This window comes from Nerophis lumbriciformis, linkage group LG25 (genome assembly GCF_033978685.3).
Source record: "Nerophis lumbriciformis linkage group LG25, RoL_Nlum_v2.1, whole genome shotgun sequence".
NCBI classification, from domain to species: domain Eukaryota; kingdom Metazoa; phylum Chordata; class Actinopteri; order Syngnathiformes; family Syngnathidae; genus Nerophis; species Nerophis lumbriciformis.
Window position 1 is genome coordinate 6,067,901 of NC_084572.2, and position 19,600 is coordinate 6,087,500.

The 19,600-nt window shown below is 35.9% G+C and overlaps 1 protein-coding gene across 4 annotated transcripts in view; it reads right to left on the reverse strand.

Moving 5' to 3' along the window:
• sox5 (SRY-box transcription factor 5) overlaps positions 1 to 19,600 on the reverse strand; it is a 287,530-nt gene that overhangs the window by 58,333 nt on the left and 209,597 nt on the right. For all 4 annotated transcript variants that reach the window (XM_061983606.2, XM_061983605.2, XM_061983604.2 and 1 more), the window contains one exon: positions 13,458 to 13,589. In XM_061983606.2, the coding sequence (XP_061839590.1) occupies positions 13,458 to 13,589 (132 nt within the window). The remainder of the gene's footprint in view (positions 1 to 13,457; positions 13,590 to 19,600) is intronic.

Below are 19,600 nucleotides of genomic sequence, written 5' to 3' on the forward strand. Positions count from 1 at the left end.
GTCCAGTGGTAGTCCTAAGTGTCCCAATACTTTTGTCAAGTTGTAGTCCTGAGTGTCCCAATACTTTTGTCAAGTTGTAGTCCTGAGTGTCCCAATACTTTTGTCAAGTTGTAGTCCTGAGTGTCCCAATACTTTTGGCCAGTGTAAGTGTCCCAATACTTTTGTCAAGTTGTAGTCCTGAGTGTCCCAATACTTTTGTCAAGTTGTAGTCCTGAGTGTCCCAATACTTTTGTCAAGTTGTAGTCCTGAGTGTGCCAATACTTTTGTCAAGTTGTAGTCCTGAGTGTCCCAATACTTTTGTCAAGTTGTAGTCCTAAGTGTCCCAATACTTTTGTCAAGTTGTAGTCCTGAGTGTCCCAATACTTTTGTCCAGTTGTAGTCCTAAGTGTCCCAATACTTTTGTCAAGTTGTAGTCCTAAGTGTCCCAATACTTTTGGCCAGTGTAAGTGTCCCAATACTTTTGTCAAGTTGTAGTCCTAAGTGTCCCAATACTTTTGTCAAGTTGTAGTCCTGAGTGTCCCAATACTTTTGTCCAGTTGTAGTCCTAAGTGTCCCAATACTTTTGTCAAGTTGTAGTCCTAAGTGTCCCAATACTTTTGGCCAGTGTAAGTGTCCCAATACTTTTGTCAAGTTGTAGTCCTAAGGGTCCCAATACTTTTGGCCAGTGTAAGTGTCCCAATACTTTTGTCCAGTGGTAGTCCTAAGTGTCCCAATACTTTTGTCAAGTTGTAGTCCTGAGTGTCCCAATACTTTTGGCCAGTGGTAGTCCTATGTGTCCCAATACTTTTGTCAAGTTGTAGTCCTGAGTGTCCCAATACTTTTGGCCAGTGTAAGTGTCCCAATACTTTTGGCCAGTGGTAGTCCTATGTGTCCCAATACTTTTGTCCAGTTGAAGTCCAAAGCGTCCCAATACTTTTGGCCAGTGTAAGTGTCCCAATACTTTTGTCCAGTGGTAGTCCTAAGTGTCCCAATACTTTTGGCCAGTGTAAGTGTCCCAATACTTTTGTCAAGTTGTAGTCCTAAGTGTCCCAATACTTTTGTCAAGTTGTAGTCCTGAGTGTCCCAATACTTTTGTCCAGTTGTAGTCCTAAGTGTCCCAATACTTTTGTCAAGTTGTAGTCCTAAGTGTCCCAATACTTTTGGCCAGTGTAAGTGTCCCAATACTTTTGTCAAGTTGTAGTCCTAAGGGTCCCAATACTTTTGGCCAGTGTAAGTGTCCCAATACTTTTGTCCAGTGGTAGTCCTAAGTGTCCCAATACTTTTGTCAAGTTGTAGTCCTGAGTGTCCCAATACTTTTGGCCAGTGGTAGTCCTATGTGTCCCAATACTTTTGTCAAGTTGTAGTCCTGAGTGTCCCAATACTTTTGGCCAGTGTAAGTGTCCCAATACTTTTGGCCAGTGGTAGTCCTATGTGTCCCAATACTTTTGTCCAGTTGAAGTCCAAAGCGTCCCAATACTTTTGGCCAGTGTAAGTGTCCCAATACTTTTGTCCAGTGGTAGTCCTAAGTGTCCCAATACTTTTGTCCAGTGTAAGCGTCCCGATACTTTTGTCCAGTTTTATTCGGAAGTGTCCCAAAACTTGTGTCAAGTCTTAGTTTTAGTTTCTCAGTCTTTTTTGCCACTTGTGCCAGCTTTTTTTGAAACATGTTGCAGGCATCAAATTCCAAATGAGCTAATATTTGCAAAAAATAAAGTATAAATATTAATATAAATATCTTGTCTTTTTCACTGCGACGTTCACGTGGACACGCCTCACCTTTTCTGTCCTAACGCAGTGCGTCTCCTTCGCTTACCTGTCAAAACTTCCCCATTTTTGCCGGGGAAATCCAGTTTTTTGTCCTTTGTTTTCCCCGCCCTTTTGTTTAATTTTGCTACCGCAGCGATGGAGTGGCCCGACGAGCCTCCCGTCCGCAACGCTCGGAGCGCGGACTCATTAAAGGAGCGCCACGAGTTTTATGTTCCGTCATGCAACCAATAGCAAAGACGACTAAAAAAAAGATACCTGCCAAAAATCCAAACTTTGTGTAAATATCTTGATACGTTGGATAGTTCTTATACAGGTAAAAGCCAGTAAATTAGAATATTTTGAAAAACTTGATTTATTTCAGTAATTGCATTCAAAAGGTGTAACTTGTACATTATATTTATTCATTGCACACAGACTGATGCATTCAAATGTTTATTTCATTTAATTTTGATGATTTGAAGTGGCAACAAATGAAAATCCAAAATTCCGTGTGTCACAAAATTAGAATATTACTTAAGGCTAATACAAAAAAGGGATTTTTAGAAATGTTGGCCAACTGAAAAGTATGAAAATGAAAAATATGAGCATGTACAATACTCAATACTTGGTTGGAGCTCCTTTTGCCTCAATTACTGCGTTAATGCGGCGTGGCATGGAGTCCATGAGTTTCTGGCACTGCTCAGGTGTTATGAGAGCCCAGGTTGCTCTGATAGTGGCCTTCAACTCTTCTGCGTTTTTGGGTCTGGCATTCTGCATCTTCCTTTTCACAATACCCCACAGATTTTCTATTCAGGGGAGTTGGCGGGCCAATTTAGAACAGAAATACCATGGTCCGTAAACCAGGCACGGGTAGATTTTGCGCTGTGTGCAGGCGCCAAGTCCTGTTGGAACTTGAAATCTCCATCTCCATAGAGCAGGTCAGCAGCAGGAAGCATGAAGTGCTCTAAAACTTGCTGGTAGACGGCTGCGTTGACCCTGGATCTCAGGAAACAGAGTGGACCGACACCAGCAGATGACATGGCACCCCAAACCATCACTGATGGTGGAAACTTTACACTAGACTTCAGGCAACGTGGATCCTGTGCCTCTCCTGTCTTCCTCCAGACTCTGGGACCTCGATTTCCAAAGGAAATGCAAAATATGCATGGTTGGGTGATGGTTTGGGGTGCCATGTCATCTGGCGCCTGCACACAGCGCAAAATCTACCCGTGCTTGGTTTACGGACCATGGTATTTCTGTTCTAAATTGGCCCGCCAACTCCCCTGACCTTAGCCCCATAGAAAATCTGTGGGGTATTGTGAAAAGGAAGATGCAGAATGCCAGACCCAAAAACGCAGAAGAGTTGAAGGCCACTATCAGAGCAACCTGGGCTCTCATAACACCTGAGCAGTGCCAGAAACTCATCGACTCCATGCCACGCCGCATTAACGCAGTAATTGAGGCAAAAGGAGCTCCAACCAAGTATTGAGTATTGTACATGCTCATATTTTTCATTTTCATACTTTTCAGTTGGCCAACATTTCTAAAAATCCCTTTTTTGTATTAGCCTTAAGTAATATTCTAATTTTGTGACGCACGGAATTTTGGATTTTCATTTGTTGCCACTTCAAATCATCAAAATTAAATGAAATAAACATTTGAATGCATCAGTCTGTGTGCAATGAATAAATATAATGTACAAGTTACACCTTTTGAATGCAATTACTCAAATAAATCAAGTTTTTCAAAATATTCTAATTTACTGGCTTTTACCTGTATAGGAAGATCAGGCGGCAGCTCACACAATCTCACATTTTCTGTAAGTCTTTGATGAGCATTCCTCAACTTTTCTCACTCGTTTTTGCCACTTGTGCCAGCTTTTTTTTTTTTTTTTAAACAAATGAGCTAATATTTGCACAAAATAACAACGTTTTCCAGATGGAAAGTGAAATATCTTGTCTTTGCAGTCTATTCAATTGAATATAAGTTGAAAAGGATTTGTTGTATTCTCTTTTTATTGACCACTTACCTGACAACTTCACTGCTTTTGGGGTTTTGTACTTTGTCAGCATATTCCGAGGAAGACAGTAATGACATACTGTACATCCCAGCAGGTGGTCTGTAGTGTGCCATGTATGCTGCAGTGATTTGTGTGTCGTCCCTCAACATCAAAGTGTGTGTCACCCGAGGGTAAAGCACTTAAGTGATGTGTGCCTGAGTCCAAACAGATGTGAGGCCAGGCAGGCAGAGGGTCTGCAAATGACTTGAGAGCAGAGAGCGACCCACAGGGGACGCACACCTCTGAAATATACATGTCACTCACCCCGAGAGCGCCACCAGAGAGGATGATAGAGGCAGTGAGCGCCACCAGAGAGGATGACAGAGGCGGTGAGCGGCGAGCACAGCGGCCACTTGGCCATTCGGGCTCCATGGGGCCCGCTGGGGTCCACGCACACGTCAGCCGGCCCCTCTGGCCGGGCAGGGGAGATTATTACTGCTCCTCAGCACTTTGGGGTCAGCACAAGTCCATATATATGCTAATCATGTTTGTGCGCACAGCCAGCATCTCGCCCTGCCTGCTTGTCAACTAAGACCCCTTCAAGGACTGCTGGGAAATAACAACTCCCACATCCCAGGTGAACATCAACTAAAACATATATACAGATAATAATCAAACATGTATAGAGATAATAGTCAAACGTGAGTAGTAATAATAGTAAAACATGTATAGAGGTAATACTAAAAGATGTATAGATATAATAGTAAAAGATGTATAGATATAATAGTAAAAGATGTGTGGAGATGATAGTGTTTAAGACAGGGGTGTCCACACTGAACTGAGGGCAACATGCATGCAGGAGACATTTTTCATTTCCATTTTAAAGGTCCGGTCTGTCAATATAAAGTTACTTTTCTTATGTTTAGAAGCATTTAAGTCCCATCTTTAAACTCATTTGTATACTCTAGCCTTTAAATAGACCCCCCTTTTTTTAGACCAGTTGATCTGCCGTTTCTTTTCCTTTCTCCTCTGCTCCCTCTTACTATTATGTTAGATCCACTATGGACTGGACTCTCACAATATTATGTTAGATCCACTATGGACTGGACTCTTACTATTATGTTAGATCCACTATGGAATGGACTCTTACTATTATGTTAGATCCACTATGGACTGGACTCTTACTATTATGTTAGATCCACTATGGACTGGACTCTTACTATTATGTTAGATCCACTATGGACTGGACTCTCACTATTATGTTAGATCCACTATGGACTGGACTCTCACAATATTATGTTAGATCCACTATGGACTGGACTCTCACTATTATGTTAGATCCACTATGGACTGGACTCTTACTATTATGTTAGATCCACTATGGACTGGACTCTCACTATTATGTTAGATCCACTATGGACTGGACTCTTACTATTATGTTAGATCCACTATGGACTGGACTCTTACTATTATGTTAGATCCACTATGGACTGGACTCTTACTATTATGTTAGATCCACTATGGACTGGACTCTCACTATTATGTTAGATCCACTATGGACTGGACTCTTACTATTATGTTAGATCCACTATGGACTGGACTCTTACTATTATGTTAGATCCACTATGGACTGGACTCTTACTATTATGTTAGATCCACTATGGACTGGACTTTCACTATTATGTTAGATCCACTATGGACTGGACTCTTACTATTATGTTAGATCCACTATGGACTGGACTCTTACTATTATGTTAGATCCACTACGTACTGGACTCTTACTATTATGTTAGATCCACTATGGACTGGACTCTCACACTATTATGTTAGATCCACTATGGACTGGACTCTCACACTATTATGTTGGATCCACTATGGACTGGACTCTTACTATTATGTTAGATCCACTATGGACTGGACTCTTACTATTATTTTAGATCCACTATGGACTGGACTCTTACTATTATGTTGGATCCACTATGGACTGGACTCTCACTATTATGTTAGATCCACTATGGACTGGACTCTTACTATTATGTTAGATCCACTATGGACTGGACTCTTACTATTATGTTAGATCCACTATGGACTGGACTCTCACTATTATGTTAGATCCACTATGGACTGGACTCTCACTATTATGTTAGATCCACTATGGACTGGACTCTTACTATTATGTTAGATCCACTATGGACTGGACTCTCACAATATTATGTTAGATCCACTATGGACTGGACTCTCACAATATTATGTTAGATCCACTATGGACTGGACTCTTACTATTATGTTAGATCCACTATGGACTGGACTCTCACAATATTATGTTAGATCCACTATGGACTGGACTCTTACTATTATGTTAGATCCACTATGGACTGGACTCTTACTATTATGTTAGATCCACTATGGACTGGACTCTTACTATTATGTTGGATCCACTATGGACTGGACTCTCACAATATTATGTCAGACCCACTTGACATCCATTGCATTCGGTCTCCCCTAGAGGGGGGGGGGGGGGGGGGGGGGGTTACCCACATATGCGGTCCTCTCCAAGGTTTCTCATAGTCATTCACATCGACGTCCCACTAGGGTGAGTTTTTCCTTGCCCTTATGTGGGCTCTGTACCGAGGATGTCGTCGTGGCTTGTGCAGCCCTTTGAGACACTTGTGATTTAGGGCTATATAAATAAACATTGATTGATTGATTGATTGATGTTTTATGACCTTTTTGTCAGAAACCACCCTCTTTTTTTCCTGGCAAAAATATGTATTATTTTACCCTAAAGATATTTTAAAGTGGAATATTTGATATGATTTTAATTCATTATTATTTTTAAGGAATTACAAATTTTGGAAAATAAATATCCCACTGAGATTCTTGGAAGAGCCCCACTCATACAATTGTAAAAAAAATAAGTTGTACATTTTTATTTGAACATCAACACTTCAGTCTCGAGATCAAATTCAGATCTATCACTCGTTTATACATTTTTATTATTTTTCTTAATGACCTTTTTGTAAAAAAACAAACAAAAAAAACTTAGATGTGTATATAACAAACACAAACAATATGGAATATTTTCCATAAAAATATTTCAAAGTTAAATATTTAAATTCAATTACTTTGAGCCTTGAATAGGTCAATGATTCATAACATCATTGATTTTAATTCACTATCATTTTTTTTGAGCAATTACAGTTTTTTGAAAAAAAATATCCCACTAAAATGTGTGGGGACCTAAAAGGGCCCCACTCATAAAAGTCTTAAAAATAAGTCATACATTTTTTTTTTTTCAACTTTCAACACTTGATTCTCTAAATCAAATTCAGATTATATGTTTTTATTATAATTGTTTTTAATGCATTTTTTGTAAAAAAAAAAAAAAACAAACATAGATTTTTATACAACAAACATAAAAATATTTCAAATTTAAATATTAAAATAGGTCAATGATTCATAACATCATTGATTTTAATTCACTATCATTTTTTTGAGCAATTACAGTTTTTTGAAAAAAAATATCCCACTAAAATGAGTGGGGCCCTTTTAGGTCCCCACTCATAAAAGTCTTAAAAATAAGTCATACATTTTTTTTTCAACTTTCAACACTTGATTCTCTAAATCAAATTCAGATTCTATGTTTTTATTATAATTATTTTTAATGCATTTTTTGTAAAAAAAACAACAACAAAAAACATAGATTTTTATACAACAAACATAAAAATATTTCAAATTTAAATATTTAAATAGGTCAATAATTCATAACATCATTGATTTTAAGTCACTATTATTTTTTGGAGCAATTAAAGTTTATGAAAAAAAATATCCTACTAAAATTATTGAGGACCCAAAAGGGTCTCAGTCATAAAAATGTTAAAAATAAGTCTTTTATATATATTTTGTTGTTGTTGTATTATTCTTATTCAACACTTACAGTAAATCTCTAGATCAACTTGAGGTCTATCTATAGATATAAAGTCAAACAAAAACAAAAAATGTTTTGTTTGTATGCAATATTTCCCCCCAAAATAGTAATATCCTAATATCTTAGGACCATTTGTGAATGTTTTTATTTTATTTTGTTTTTAATGACAGTTCTTTAGAGTTTAATCCATAGTCCTATATATCATCTCCTTGTTGGATTCATATATATATATATATATATATATATATATATATATATATATATATATATATATATATATATATATATATATATATATATATATATATATATATATATATATATCAACTTTCAACACTTGATTCTCTAAATCAAATTCAGATTATATGTTTTTATTATAATTATTTTTAATGCATTTTTTGTAAAAAAACAACAAAAAAAACAGATTTTTATACAACAAACATAAAAATATTTCAAATTTAAATATTTAAATAGGTCAATAATTCATAACATCATTGATTTTAAGTCACTATTATTTTTTTTGAGCAATTAAAGTTTATGAAAAAAAATATCCTACTAAAATTATTGAGGACCCAAAAGGGTCTCAGTCATAAAAATGTTAAAAATAAGTCATTTATATATATTTTGTTGTTGTTGTATTGTTCTTATTCAACACTTACAGTAAATCTCTAGATCAACTTGAGGTCTATCTATAGATATAAAGTCAAACAAAAACAAAAAATGTTTTGTTTGTATGCAATATTTCCCCCCAAAATAGTAATATCCTAATATCCTAGGACCATTTGTGAATGTTTTTATTTTATTTTGTTTTTAATGACAGTTCTTTAGAGCTTAATCCATAGTCCTATACATCATCTCCTTGTTGGATTCATATATATATATATATATATATATATATATATATATATATATATATATATATATATATATATATATATATATATATATATATATATATATATATATATATATATATATATCAACTTTCAACACTTGATTCTCTAAATCAAATTCAGATTATATGTTTTTATTATAATTGTTTTTAATGCATTTTTTGTAAAAAAAACAAAAAAAAAAACATAGATTTTTATACAACAAACATAAAAATATTTCAAATTTAAATATTTAAATAGGTCAATAATTCATAACATCATTGATTTTAAGTCACTATTTTTTTTTTGAGCAATTAAAGTTTATGAAAAAAAATTATTGAGGACCCAAAAGGGTCTCAGTCATAAAAATGTTAAAAATAAGTCATTTATATATATTTTGTTGTTGTTGTATTGTTCTTATTCAACACTTACAGTAAATCTCTAGATCAACTTGAGGTCTATCTATAGATATAAAGTAAAACAAAAACAAAAAATGTTTTGTTTGTATGCAATATTTCCCCCCAAAATAGTAATATCCTAATATCCTAGGACCATTTGTGAATGTTTTTATTTTATTTTGTTTTTAATGACAGTTCTTTAGAGTTTAATCCATAGTCCTATATATCATCTCCTTGTTGGATTCATATATATATATATATATATATATATATATATATATATATATATATATATATATATATATATATATATATATATATCAACTTTCAACACTTGATTCTCTAAATCAAATTCAGATTATATGTTTTTATTATAATTGTTTTTAATGCATCTTTTGTAAAAAAACAACAACAAAAAAACATAGATTTTATACAACAAACATAAAAATATTTCAAATTTAAATATTTAAATAGGTCAATAATTCATAACATCATTGATTTTAAGTCACTATTATTTTTTGGAGCAATTAAAGTTTATGAAAAAAAATATCCTACTAAAATTATTGAGGACCCAAAAATGTTAAAAATAAGTCATTTATATATATTTTGTTGTTGTTGTATTGTTCTTATTCAACACTTGCAGTCAATCTCTCGATCAACTTGAGGTCTATCTATAGATATAAAGTAAAACAAAAACAAAAAATGTTTTGTTTGTATGCAATATTTCCCCCCAAAATAGTAAGTTTTTATTCTTTTTTTTTTTAATTTATTTTTGTTTGCTTTATGCCATTTTTCTAAAAAATAAAATAAATAAAAAATAAAAAAGTCATTTTGATTTTTTTTTTTTGAGCAATGACAGACACTTTTTATGTTTTTTTGTTTTTTTAAATAGTATTTTGGACACCCCTGCTTTAAGGGCAACACCCTTCTTGTGTGCCATATTGCATCTTATGTCTATTTTCATTTGGTCGGGAAGTTCCCGTTTCCCAGGTTCCCTCGAATGCAGCATTTGTCCTGTAATTGATAAGTGTCACTCAGGAAAATGTGAGCGTGTTTCTCACTAAAATGTAAAAAAGTGTGTGTGTGTGTGTGTGTGTGCGTGCGTGCGTGTGTGCGTGCATGTGTGTGTGTGTGTTTGTGTGTGTGTGTGTGTGTGGATGGATGGTGACCACATATTCATTGAGTTCCACCGAGATTTCCTGCGCCACCATTGGCCAGCCAGCCCAGAAAATGGCCCAAATAGCAATAATGCTGCTGCGCTTGTTTGCTTTGCAGAGGGAAGAGGATTGTTTGATCAGGAAGAGGATTGTTTGACCAGAAAGAGGATTGTTTGATAAGGATGAGGAGGGTCAACAGAAGAAAAGAAAAGAGGCAAACTCCAAACAAAGATGGGGAGCACATCCATGCGCATTTTACACAACATTTAGTGTGTGTCGTACGACTGGGGAAAAAAAAAAGGAAAGCCAACAGATTTTCCTCCAATGATTGCAAAAAGTCTGCTTATAATTGAGTCTGTAATTCTTGATATGATTTACAGCAAGTGGCTGTAATCCAATCACAATCAGCCAATTTTCACTGAACTGCGGGGGTGCGCCAAAAAAAGAACTAATTGAATGTTGGGGCTGTTCCATTCACCAAAATCAACACACACAAAAATCCCAGTGGGTTTTTTTTTTTTTTTTTTAATAAATTACATTTGGAGGAGGAATGTGCTCGACAAAGTGCCCTTCTTGTTCATTTATTTCCACACAGCCTGTTTTTATGACAACTACACAAAGCTCCTGTTTGCCGCTGATATCATTTTTACGTTTGCCTAATTGTTGGCCTCACTTATGGGGTTTTTTGGAAGTACCTTCAAAAGTTCTGTAGAACATTTCTCACTCGTGGAATCTTACAGTATATCTGTGAGGTCGTATAACACCTCCTTCATGATGTCCTTGCCACTCGCACAATTTCTCATATTCACCACTAAAAGAACATGTGTATACTATATTGTTTTTGTTAGAATAAAATCAATATGTTGAAAAAAAAACAACATTTTTTTTTTACTATCAAAAAGTATGTATGATTATCAACAATGAAATATTAAAACGATAAGGATTTTTAATGACTAATGTGTTAATTTTCCTTACTTATCCTAATATCCTAGGAACATTTGTGAATGTTTTTATTTTATTTTGTTTTTAATGACAGTTCTTTAGAGTTTAATCCATAGTCCTATATATCATCTCCTTGTTGGATTCATATATATATATATATATATATATATATATATATATATGTATGTGTGGGAAAAAAAATCACAAGACTACTTCATCTCTACAGGCCTGTTTCATGAGGGGTTCCCTCAATCATCAGGAGATTTGAGGGAACCCCTCATGAAACAGGCCTGTAGAGATGAAGTAGTCTTGTGATTTTTTTCCCACACATACATATATTGCGCTCTACTACGGTATCGAGCACTATTTTTTGGATAACCTTATTAAGACATATATATATATATATATATATATATATATATATATATATATATATATATATATATATATATACATATATATATTTAACAACTCCTCGCTGGATTCAGGATGTCCTTGCGACTCAGAGACTTGTACACATGAAACCAAAAATATTTATTTAAATTAATTATATTTTATTATCAAAAACTATGAACAATTATTGAAAATAAAAATATTAAATAGATGTTTCAGGATTTGTCAAAAAACATACATTTTATGTTTTTAATTATAAATGCCCTACTTACTTTCTATTTTTTTGTAATTATTTTGTTTAATTATACTTAAAAAAATGTAATTACAATAAAATCAATGTGTTGAAAAAAAACAAAACTTTTTTTTTACTATCAAAATGTATGTATGATTATCAACAATGAAATATTAAAACGATAAGGATTTTTAATGACTAATGTGTTAATTTTCCTTACTTATCCTAATATCCTAGGAACATTTGTGAATGTTTTTATTTTATTTTGTTTTTAATGACAGTTCTTTAGAGTTTAATCCATAGTCCTATATATCATCTCCTTGTTGGATTCATATATATATATATATATATATATATATATATATATATATATATATGTATGTGTGGGAAAAAAATCACAAGACTACTTCATCTCTACAGGCCTGTTTCATGAGGGGTTCCCTCAATCATCAGGAGATTTGAGGGAACCCCTCATGAAACAGGCCTGTAGAAATGAAGTAGTCTTGTGATTTTTTCCCACACATACATATATTGCGCTCTACTACGGTATCAAGCACTATTTTTTGGATAACCTTATTAAGACATATATATATATATATATATATATATATATATATATATATATATATATATATATATATATATATATATATATATATATATATATATATTTACTTGTACATATGAAACCAAAAATATTTATTTAAATGAATTATATTTTATTATCAAAAACTATGAACAATTATTGAAAATAAAAATGTTAAATAGATGTTTCAGGATTTGTCAAAAAAACATACATTTTATGTTTTTAATTATAAATACCCTACTTACTTTCTATTTTTTTTGTAATTTTTTTGTTTAATTATACTTAAAAAAATGTAATTACAATAAAATCAATGTGTTAAACATTAAACAAGCCTATTAATGTATTAGTAAAAATGACATACAATTATTAAAAAAAAGAATATGAACTAGCTAATCCAAATATGTTCATTTTATTTTTGTAATAACTAATATCCTACCCTATTTTTTATTCTATGTTTATTTGGTAAAAATAGATATGATTTAATTATATTATGAAAAGTTATTTTTTTATATTATTAAAATTATATAAATATAAAACACATATCATCTTAGATAGCTGATGAAAGATTTAAATTTGAAAGTAATATCATATGTATGTATCATGATGTCCTAGCGACTTGCATCATGTTTCATATTGAAACAAAAATATTGATTACACACTAACTTTGAACTAAAACAAAACTTGAAACTTGAACAAAAAAATGCAAAAATCCCCAAAATTATTTACAAATATTAAAAATATAATTTTAAATAGTTCACCCAGGTTTTTTAATACTTTTTGATAAATACAATTCTATCTCCTCTCAATTTTAATACACAAAGAAAAACATGTCTTTTTTTAAAAATACACTTTATTTTTTAAAAGGTACAAAAATCAATGTTGAAAAATGTAGCAGGCCTATTTATTCATTTTCAATTATAAAATATGAACTAGCTAATCCAAACATGTACATTTTATCTTTGTAATAACTCATGTATTCCCTCTATTTATATACAAAACAAAAATATGTATTTGGTTAAATATATATTATTTGATTATATTGTAAAAAAAATTTCATATGATAATATATATATATAATAATATATCACATATAGCTGATTATGGATGTAAATGATATTTGAAGGTAATAAGTTAGCACCCCTGCAGGCCAGTGTAAAAACACACGCTGATGGTTTCTATTGAACATCTATTGGCTTTTGTGGCAAACAGACGTGTCGGTGTTTACCTTGGTCTTGTTGGGCAGAGGGGAGCTCCGCCCCTTGTCGCCCTGAGAGTGGGTGTTGCTGGGCGGGGACGCCACATGCTGCTTGGCCCCGGGGGACACCTGCATGGCGGCCAGCTGAGCGGCGTAAAACTGCTGCTCGGTGGGTGGGTCAGAGAAGAAGGAGAAGAAGACACATGAATAAGTCAAACCTCCACAAAGTCAAACGCTGCAGAAGAAGAAGAAGAAGAAGAGGCCATTAGTGGCCCAGGCGACAGTACCCCCCCCCCCCCCTCGGGACCGCCACTCTGTCCCTCCTGGTGCATTGTGGGAGAAGGTTTTTGAGAGTCATTTTGTACTTTGAGTAAAGTTGTTATGAGGGAAGAAGAGATTGAAGAAAGTTTATTATCCACTCTGTTTATGCAAATCTCTGCCTAATTGTCCTCCCTTGCTTTTTGGACTCGTTATTATTTAGTTCGCTTTTTTTCCCTTTCTGGAAGGAAACATGTCCTTTTTCTTCTTCTTCTTTTTTCATACTTAAACTTCCATCCTTCTGTTGAGGCTTGGCTGACGTCCACTGGAGGCAAACAAAGACTGCTTGATGCTCTCTCTCTCTCTCTCTCTCTCTCTCTCTCTCTCTCTCTCTCTCTCTCTCTCTCTCTCTCTCTCTCTCTCTCTTTATCGGCAAATAGCAAACATGTGATCAAAAACTTGATTTCAGAATAAGAGCGCTTATAGGACAAATATTTAGGCATCAACAGCAAGTGTGCATGTTAGATCTGCTTTTGTGTGACAGATGATCAATTTAGTTTAAACGGAAAAAAAAGAAGTCAAAAGGACGACAGTAACACGCCATAAATGTGGGCGTGGTGTGGCAGATGTGGGCGTGGTGTGGCAGATGTGGGCGTGGTGTGACAGATGTGGGCGTGGTGTGGCGACAAACTTTGCTCCCATGGTTTTTGCTCATTTTTCAGCTAAAAAAAAAGGGTCATACTTCAACTAACTCCTTCTAGGGCAGTCCATCTACTAACTCTTTCTAGGGCGGTATTTCAACTAACTCTTTCTAGGGCGGTCTTTCAACTAACTCTTTCTAGGGCGGTCTTTCAACTAACTCCTTCTAGGGCAGTCTTTCAACTAACTCCCTCCAAGACAGTCTTTCAACTAACTCCTTCTAGGGCAGTCTTTCAACTAACTCCTTCTAAGGCAAACTTTCAACTAACTCCTTCTAGGGCAGTCTTTCAACTAATTCATTCTAGGGCAGTCTTTCAACTAACTCCTTCTAGGGCAGTCTTTCAACTAACTCCTTCTAAGGCAAACTTTCAACTAACTCCTTCTAGGGCAGTCTTTCAACTAATTCATTCTAGGGCAGTCTTTCAACTAACTCCTTCTAAGGCAAACTTTCAACTAACTCCTACTAGGGCAGTCTTTCAACTAACTCCTTCTAAGGCAGTCTTTCAACCAACTCCTTCTAAGGTAGTCTTTCAACTAACTCTTTCTAGGGCAGTCTTTCAACTAACTCCTTCTAGGGCAGCCTTTCAACCAACTCCTTCTAAGGCAGTCTTTCAACTAACTCCTTCTAGGGCAGACTTTCAACTCACTCCTTCTAAAGCAGTCTTTCAACTAACTCCTTCTAAGGAAATCCTTCAACTAACTCCTTCTAGGGCAGTCTTTCAACTAATTCATTCTAGGGCAGCCTTTCAACCAACTCCTTCTAAGGCAGTCTTTCAACTAACTCCTTCTAGGGCAGACTTTCAACTCACTCCTTCTAAAGCAGTCTTTCAACTAACTCATTCTAAGGCAGTCTTTCAACTAGCTCCTTCTAAGGCAGTCTTTCAACTAACTACTTCTAAGGCAAACCTTCAACTAACTCCTTCTAGGGCAGTCTTTCAACTAACTCCTTCTAGGGCGGTCTTTCAACTAACTCCTTCTAGGGCAGTCTTTCAATTAACTCCTTCTAAGACAGTCTTTCAACTAACTCTTTCTAGGGCAGTCTTTCAACTAACTCCTTCTAAGGCAAACTTTCAACTAACTCCTTCTAGGGCAGTCTTTCAACTAATTCATTCTAGGGCAGTCTTTCAACTAACTCCTTCTAAGGCAAACTTTCAACTAACTCCTTCTAGAGCAGTCTTTCAACTAACTCCTTCTAAGGCAGTCTTTCAACTAACTCCTTCTAGGGCAGTCTTTCAACTAAGTCATTCTAGGGCAGTCTTTCAACTAACTCCTTCTAAGGCAAACTTTCAACTAACTCCTTCTAGGGCAGTCTTTCAACTAACTCATTCTAGGGCAGTCTTTCAACTAACTCCTTCTAGGGCAGTCTTTCAACTAATTCATTCTAGGGCAGTCTTTCAACTAACTCCTTCTAAGGAAAACTTTCAACTAACTCCTTCTAGGGCAGCCTTTCAACTAACTCCTTCTAGGGCAGCCTTTCAACCAACTTCTTCTAAGGCAGTCTTTCAACTAACTCCTTCTAGGGCAGTCTTTCAACTAACTCCTTCTAAGGCAGTCTTTCAACTAACTCCTTCTAGGGCAGTCTTTCAACTAACTCCTTCTAAGGCAGTCTTTCAACTAACTCCTTCTAGGGCAGTCTTTCAACTAACTCCTTCTAAGGCAGTCTTTCAACTAACTCTTTCTAAGGCAAACTTTCAACTTACTCCTTCTAGGGTAGTCTTTCAACTAACTCATTCTAAGGCAGTCTTTCAACTAACTCCTTCTAGGGCAGTCTTTCAACCAACTCCTTCTAAGGCAGCCTTTCAACTAACTCCTCCTAGGGCAGACTTTCAACTCACTCCTTCTAAAGCAGTCTTTCAACTAACTCATTCTAAGGCAGTCTTTCAACTAACTCCTTCTAGGGCAGTCTTTCAACTCACTCCTTCTAAAGCAGTCTTTCAACTAACTCATTCTAAGGCAGTCTTTCAACTAACTCCTTCTAGGGCAGTCTTTCAACTAACTCCTTCTAGGGCAGACTTTCAACTAACTCCTTCTAAAGCAGTCTTTCAACTAACTCCTTCTCAGGCAATCCTTCAACTAACTCCTTCTAGGGCAGTCTTTCAACTAACTCCTAAGAAAATCCTTCTACTAACTCCTTCTAAAGCAATCTTTCAACTAACTCCTTCTAAGGCAGTCTTTCAACTAACTCCTGCTAAGGCAGACTTTCAACTAACTCCTTCTAGGGCAGTCTTTCAACTAACTCCTAAGAAAATCCTTCTACTAATTCCTTCTAAAGCAATCTTTCAACTAACTCCTTCTAAGGCAGTCTTTCAAGTAACTCCTTCTAAAGCAGTCTTTCAACTAACTCCTTCTAGGGCAGTCTTTCAATTAACTCCTTCTAAGACAGTCTTTCAACTAACTCCTTCTAGGGCAGTCTTTCAACTAACTCCTTCTAAGGCAAACTTTCAACTAACTCCTTCTAGGGCAGTCTTTCAACTAATTCATTCTAGGGCAGTCTTTCAACTAACTCCTTCTAAGGCAAACTTTCAACTAACTCCTTCTAGAGCAGTCTTTCAACTAACTCCTTCTAAGGCAGTCTTTCAACTAACTCCTTCTAGGGCAGTCTTTCAACTAAGTCATTCTAGGGCAGTCTTTCAACTAACTCCTTCTAAGGCAAACTTTCAACTAACTCCTTCTAGGGCAGTCTTTCAACTAACTCATTCTAGGGCAGTCTTTCAACTAACTCCTTCTAGGGCAGTCTTTCAACTAATTCATTCTAGGGCAGTCTTTCAACTAACTCCTTCTAAGGAAAACTTTCAACTAACTCCTTCTAGGGCAGCCTTTCAACTAACTCCTTCTAGGGCAGCCTTTCAACCAACTTCTTCTAAGGCAGTCTTTCAACTAACTCCTTCTAGGGCAGTCTTTCAACTAACTCCTTCTAAGGCAGTCTTTCAACTAACTCCTTCTAGGGCAGTCTTTCAACTAACTCCTTCTAAGGCAGTCTTTCAACTAACTCCTTCTAGGGCAGTCTTTCAACTAACTCCTTCTAAGGCAGTCTTTCAACTAACTCTTTCTAAGGCAAACTTTCAACTTACTCCTTCTAGGGTAGTCTTTCAACTAACTCATTCTAAGGCAGTCTTTCAACTAACTCCTTCTAGGGCAGTCTTTCAACCAACTCCTTCTAAGGCAGCCTTTCAACTAACTCCTCCTAGGGCAGACTTTCAACTCACTCCTTCTAAAGCAGTCTTTCAACTAACTCATTCTAAGGCAGTCTTTCAACTAACTCCTTCTAGGGCAGTCTTTCAACTCACTCCTTCTAAAGCAGTCTTTCAACTAACTCATTCTAAGGCAGTCTTTCAACTAACTCCTTCTAGGGCAGTCTTTCAACTAACTCCTTCTAGGGCAGACTTTCAACTAACTCCTTCTAAAGCAGTCTTTCAACTAAGTCCTTCTCAGGCAATCCTTCAACTAACTCCTTCTAGGGCAGTCTTTCAACTAACTCCTAAGAAAATCCTTCTACTAACTCCTTCTAAAGCAATCTTTCAACTAACTCCTTCTAAGGCAGTCTTTCAACTAACTCCTGCTAAGGCAGACTTTCAACTAACTCCTTCTAGGGCAGTCTTTCAACTAACTCCTAAGAAAATCCTTCTACTAATTCCTTCTAAAGCAATCTTTCAACTAACTCCTTCTAAGGCAGTCTTTCAAGTAACTCCTTCTAAAGCAGTCTTTCAACTAACTCCTTCTAAGGCAATCCTTCAACTAACTCCTTCTAAGGCAGTCCTTCTCAAATAGTGGGCGGGACTTCAGAGAACAGGCTTTTTTATCGTCTGTAGCAGAATACGATGATGTAACCATGGTGACGGACCATGTGTTGTTTCCTTGAATGTGAATAAACGTATGCAGAGGTGTACTTATAACAACTTTATAGACAAATGATGCTATTTCTAGTCACAGAGTGTGCGTGAAATGATGTCATCTTCCTAGGGGGCGTGTCAGGAAATATTAGAGGGACTTGGTCCAGATGAGACACGACACGTATGATACATCTTTCCCACGCCATTAGATGGGGGCGGGGCTTGATGATGTCATTTACCAGAAAACAGGAAAGGTTCATTCGCTCAAAACTCGAATCTTGTTCATTTGTTCCCGTCACAATGACGAGTCATTCACTCAAATGTTGACACCACATCACACTCTTAGAAAACATCTAGACAGGAAGTTGCAGCCAACAAAAAACAGGCCTTTCAAAATAAGATGGCGACGTAATTAGTAGGAAGTTGCACTCAACAAAATCAGGCCTTTCAAAATAAGACGGCGACGTAATTAGTAGGAAGTTGTACCCGACAAAAGCAGGCCTTTCAAAAAAAGACGGCGACGTAATTAGTAGGAAGTTGTACCCGACAAAAGCAGGCCTTTCAAAATAAGACGGCGATGTAATTAGTAGGAAGTTGTACCCGACAAAAGCAGGCCTTTCAAAATAAGACGGCGATGTAATTAGTAGGAAGTTGTACCCGACAAAAGCAGGCCTTTCAAAATAAGACGGCCACGTAATTAGTAGGAAGTTGCACTCAACAAAAGCAGGCCTTTCAAAATAAGACGGCGACGTAATTAGTAGGAAGTTGCATTCAACAACAGCAGGCCTTTCAAAATAAGACGGCGATGTAATTAGTAGGAAGTTGTACCCGACAAAAGCAGGCCTTTCAAAATAAGACGCCAACGTAATTAGTAGGAAGTTGCACTCGACAAAAGCAGGCCTTTCAAAATAAGACGGCGACGTAATTAGTAGGAAGTTGCACCCAACAAAAGCAGGCCTTTCAAAATAAGACGGCCACGTAATTAGTAGGAAGTTGCACTCAACAAAAGCAGGCCTTTCAAAATAAGACGGCGACGTAATTAGTAGGAAGTTGCATTCAACAACAGCAGGCCTTTCAAAATAAGACGGCGATGTAATTAGTAGGAAGTTGTACCCGACAAAAGCAGGCCTTTCAAAATAAGACGGCCACGTAATTAGTAGGAAGTTGCACTCAACAAAAGCAGGCCTTTCAAAATAAGACGGCGACGTAATTAGTAGGAAGTTGCATTCAACAACAGCAGGCCTTTCAAAATAAGACGGCGATGTAATTAGTAGGAAGTTGTACCCGACAAAAGCAGGCCTTTCAAAATAAGACGCCAACGTAATTAGTAGGAAGTTGCACTCGACAAAAGCAGGCCTTTCAAAATAAGACGGCGACGTAATTAGT